Raw genomic sequence first — 4,761 nt, 5'->3', positions numbered from 1 at the left:
ACTCCAACTCCGCTCCTGGCTTTTTTACCTGCATGCTCTTTTTCTGTTGTCACATTGGCTGCTGCAGGAGACCAGCAGCAGCAGCAGCAGCAGCAGCAGCCGCAGGTTGTCTTCTGAGGAGGCCCCCTTGACTCCCCGCGGAGGCTCCCCTGGGCCTCAGGTCCCTAGGGGCCCCTATGGCAGCTTGAAGGGGCCCCGAGCTGCGGCAGCTGCAGCAGGACCTTCTGCTGCTTGTTCTGCTGCATCGCCTTTCGCGGGGGGCCCCCCAGCGGCCCCCTACGGGGCCCCCCGGGGGGCCCCCCGTTGGGGGCCATCAGCTGCCGCCAGGAGTCCGGAGCTCTCTGCTGCAGCTCGAAAGGCGAAGCAGCAGAAGAAGCAGCAGCAGGTCCTGCTGCAGCTGCTGCAGCTAGGGGCCCCTTCCAGCTGCCATAGGGGCCCCTAGGGACCTGAGGCCCAGGGGAGCCTCCGCGGGGAGTCAAGGGGGCCTCCTCAGAAGACGACCTGCTGCTGCTGCTGCTGCTGCTGCTGCTGCTGGTCTCCTGCAGCAGCCAATGTCACAACAGAAAAAGAGCATGCAGGTAAAAAAGCCAGGAGCGGAGTTGGAGTGTACCTACACCTCAGCCTGCATGCAAAGTGTGGTGTGAAAGTCTAATTTAGATTATATAAATGCAATTTTAATCTTTTTAATTTATTTTAATTTATTTTATTTCATTTTATTTTATATCTCAGCTCTTGCTCCTGTGGCCCCTCTGCTATCTCTGCCGATGAAGCAATAAATGCTGCTGCTCTATCTCTAGCCTCAGCTGCTGCTGCTACCCCTCTATCCCCACTTGCTGCTGCTGCTGCTGCTGCTAATTCAATTTTGTTGCTGCTGCTGTCTTTGCCCACATTGCTGCTGCAGCTCTCTGACACAGGAGACTGTCTCCTTGGAGTGGGAGAAGGCACATGAGAAGGGGCCACCATAGAAGAAGATCTGCTGCGGGAGCCCCTCGGGGGCCCCCTGGGGGCCCCCCCCGAGGGGCCCCCCGGGGGGCCCTCCGGGGGGCCCCCCAGGGGGGCCCCCGCGACGGGGGGCCCCAGGAACACGGGGCCCCGGTCCCGCCCGCTCATCTTGCTTGTCTGCGTAGCAGCGCCAGTGCTGCTGCTGCTGCTGCAGCGGCGGCGGAAGCAGCTGCTGCAGCAGCAGCGGCTGCAGAAGCTGCTGCTGCAGCAGCAGGGTCACCTGGAGAACAGCAGCAAAACACCGACCCAGAATAACACACTGCCACCAATTGCCCCAGCCCTAGGGCCCCTGCTGCAGCGCTGTGGCGCTGCGGGGGGTGGCCGCTGTTGCCCTGGGAAGCTCCCCGGCGGCCAGCCTGGCTAGGCTCAACGCAGCAGCAGCAGCAGCAGCAGCAGCAGCAGCAGCAGCAGCAGCTGCAGCAGCAGCAGCAGCACGGCGCCGCAGCAATCTCCGAGTCGGCTGCGGACAAGGGGCCCCTCCGTAAACAGAAAAGGCAAATAAATGGTTTGGGGGAGAAAGATGGAGGCAAAGAGGGGCCTCGTGGCCAGGGGCTCAGGGGCCCCTGTGGCTAGACCCTGCGGGGGACCAGGGGCCCCGGAAGATGGCCTTTGGGGCTGTCTGCTGCATGCTTTTTGCGTTTTTACCAAATATATTAGAAAGATAATCTAATATAATCTCAAAAAGGGGAAAAAGAAGGGAAAAGGGGCCCCCGGGGGCCCCGCGGCTGCTGCCAGCCAGTGGGTGGCGGCTGCTGCGGGCCGGCCGCCGACAGCGAGACAAAGGCGCTGCGGAGTTTCGCAACAAAACTCCATTTGGGAAATAAAAAGTTAAAATAATTTGTATTTTTATCCCTAAAAATGAAAAATTAACCCTTTAAAACCCCAAAGTGCTGCTGCGCAGCAGCAGCAGCCCGCCGCTGCTGCTGCTCGATGGACCACGGGCGCCTCGCGGTGTACCCAACTCCAGGCACTCGAACTCCGCCGCTGAAACTAAACTGCTTCCCCTTTTTTCTTTTATTTAAAGTTTGTAAAAATTCATTTTAAAAAATTAACGAGAGCCGACACGCCTCTCGCCCGCGCTGTACGTACACTGCAGCGGCAGCTTTCGATGCTCCGCGTTCGCTCGCGTTCGGGTGTACGTACACCCCAAAGTAAACCGCATGCAGCACACTTCGCAGCTGCAGTGCACGTACACCCCAACTCAAAATGCACAGAAGGCCTCTGAAGTACTCTGCCTCAGGTGTATGTACACCTCAAAAACCAAGAGCCCTTCCCTACTCCCTGCTGCTGTGGTGTACGTACACCCGAGAGAGAGCTAGCACTGCCTAATCTCCTTGTTTGGCTGCAACAGCCAGCGCTTCTTACTCACAAGCTTCGTGGTTTGCTGCTGCTGCTGTTGCTGCTGCTGCTGATGCTGCTGCCGCTGCTTCCTTTGCTGCTCTCGTTGCTGTAACTCTTTGTGCTGCTGCTTAATTGCTGTCGCTGCTGCTGACTAGAGCGCCCCTACTCCTGCTGCTGTCGCAGTTGCACTTCAACATTATTCCCATTCCTCCTTTGGTTGCTGCTGTTGCTGTTTCTGTTGCTGCTGCTGCTGCTACTGCTGCTGCAGCTAGTCCTGCTGCGGAATATGCACGATTGTTCAGCTCAGCAGCTGCTCCTGCTGCTGCATGCAGACCGAGCAGCAGCTCTGTTATCTTTTTCGAAGTTGAGAGCCTTTGTGTTTCCCAGCCTTAACTATGCAGCAGCATCAGCAGCAGCAGCAGCAGCAGGATCAGGAGCAGCCGCAGGATCAGCGTTAGCAGCAACAGCAGCAGCAGCAGCCTGCCGCTTCTGCTGCCGCCACTTGAACTGCAGCACCTGCTGCTCTGCTGTCAGCAAATCCGAAGGAAGGGTCCCCCCCTGTCTTGCTGCTTCTGGGGTTTCTGTTTCGTTTTGCTGCTGCTGCTGGTGGCCGCCTGCAGCAGCGCCTGCTGCTTTTGCTGCTTGCTTTTCCCGCTGCTGCTGCAGCAGCAGCAGCTGCTGCTGCATCAGCTTCTCTTGCTGCTCCTGCTGCCGAGCTGCTCGCTCTTTGTCTCCTTCTTTCAAAGCATTCCAGCGCTCCTCCCACTGCCGCTCTCGCGCCGCCTGAAAAACCCTAAACCCTAAACCCTAAACCCTAAACCCTAAACCCTAAACCCTAAACCCTAAACCCTAGACCCCAAACCCTAAACCGTAGACCTTACGCCCTCAAGAGCCCAAAACCCTAGACCGTAGACCCTAAACAAAGTCTGCACCTTCACGCTAAACCCTAAATAAGCCGAGGACGCAAAACCCTAAGCCCTAAGCCCTAAACCCCAAACCCTAAACCCTAAACCCTAAACCCTAAAGCCAGGCTTGCCGCCTCACTCGCTGCTCGTCAAAGTGCCTTGCTGCCTCCTTGCGGGCTTCTACTGCTTGCTGCTGCCTTTCTTTCTGTTCTTGTTTTGCTTTTTCGCGCTGCAGCACGAGCTGCTGCTGGTGCTTCATTGCTGCTGCTGCTCTGCGCACCTGGGTCTCCTGCAGCAGCTCGAGGCGCTCCTTGCGCAGCTGCGTGGTCCTGGAGAGCTGCTGCTGCTGCTTCTGCTGCTGCGCTGCAGCAGCAACGTCCAGCAGCGGCTTCAGACTTGCATAAGCCCTCAAAGACCCCCGACCTACTGCAGCAGCAACACTGTCTTGCTTCCCGCCTTCTATTTTGTTCAGCAGCTCCAGCAGCGGCACTTCGGGAGCTTCTGCTGCTACATCTGCCAGAAACAAGTTCTTCTCCCTCGGCTCCGCTGCTGCTGCTGCTGCTGCTGCTGCTGCTGCTGCTGCTGCTGGGCCCGCTGCGGCCCCTGAGCCCGCCACGGAGGCGCCCGTCCCCACGGCTTCTTCGTGCGGGCGCGCGGCCCCGCCGGGCTTCGCTGCTGCTGCTGCTGCTGCTGCTGCTGCTGCGTCTGTTGCTGCTGACGCGGATGCCAGCGTCGCAGCAACTTCGGGCCGGCGGAGGGGAGCTGGCTTTGGAGCAGCTCTGGCCCTTGCTGCAGCAGCAGCAGCAGCAGCAGCATTTGCATTTCTGTAGCGCAAAGAAGAATGGGGTCTTCTTCTTTTGCTTTTTTTGCCAACTTCATCATCAACAGATTCTGTACCCTCTTGGCGACTCTGGGAAGGCCCATGGGGGGCCCCCTGGGGCCCCTCGGAGGAGAAGTTGTGGAGGCCCGACTCGGCGAGTTGCCTTTCGGCCTCCTGGCGCTGCTTCCGCTGCTGCTGCTGCTGCTGCTGCTGCTGCTGCAGGTAGGGGGGAGGGGGAGGGGCAGAAGCGCCGAAGTCCCACAGGCGGTGGTGCTCGTGCTGCTGCCCGTGCTGCTGCTGCTGCTGCTCGTGCTGCTGCTGCTGCAGGTGGAGCCCCAAAGGGCCACTGGGGGAGCTGGCAGCAGCGGGGGAGGCGCGAAGAGCAGCAGCAAGCAGCAGCAGCACAGCAGCAGCTGCTGCAGCAAGGAGAGGTCGGGTGCAGCTATGTGGCAGCGCTGAATGGCTCATGACGCCTCATGGGATTGGCTGGGCTGTGGAATCTTCGCCGCAGAACCAGTGGAGGTGACCACTGGTCACTTGGGGTGCATGCGCGTTGAGCGGGGCCAAGTCTTCAAAGAAAGCTCCTTTATCTCGCTTTAATAATAGGTAATAAAATAAAATGAAGACAAATATAATAACACAAAAGGAATAAAACAAAAAAAACAGAGAGAGTGCAGCCGGGGGGCTGGGATG

At 58.7% G+C, this 4,761-nt stretch overlaps 2 protein-coding genes across 2 annotated transcripts; both read right to left on the bottom strand.

Annotated features, from left to right (window-relative positions):
• Nucleotides 1-708: 708 nt before the first annotated feature.
• ETH_00001895 (uncharacterized protein) lies at nucleotides 709-1,110 on the bottom strand (the record flags this gene model as incomplete). Its single annotated transcript, XM_013380445.1, has 1 exon — nucleotides 709-1,110. One exon carries the CDS (start codon nucleotides 1,108-1,110, stop codon nucleotides 709-711), a length of 402 nt encoding a protein of 133 aa, XP_013235899.1.
• Nucleotides 1,111-2,736: 1,626 nt separating this feature from the next.
• On the bottom strand, nucleotides 2,737-4,536 carry ETH_00001890 (uncharacterized protein; the record flags this gene model as incomplete). The annotated part of the gene is made up of 2 exons (XM_013380444.1): nucleotides 2,737-3,126; nucleotides 3,388-4,536. 2 exons carry the CDS (start codon nucleotides 4,534-4,536, stop codon nucleotides 2,737-2,739), a joined length of 1,539 nt encoding a protein of 512 aa, XP_013235898.1.
• Nucleotides 4,537-4,761: the final 225 nt, after the last annotated feature.

The sequence above is a fragment of the Eimeria tenella genome, genomic scaffold (assembly GCF_000499545.2).
Source record: "Eimeria tenella Houghton genomic scaffold, Eth_scaff631, whole genome shotgun sequence".
Taxonomy (NCBI): domain Eukaryota; phylum Apicomplexa; class Conoidasida; order Eucoccidiorida; family Eimeriidae; genus Eimeria; species Eimeria tenella.
Note: the sequence above shows the minus strand (reverse complement) of the source record. Positions and strands in the feature narration are given on the sequence as shown.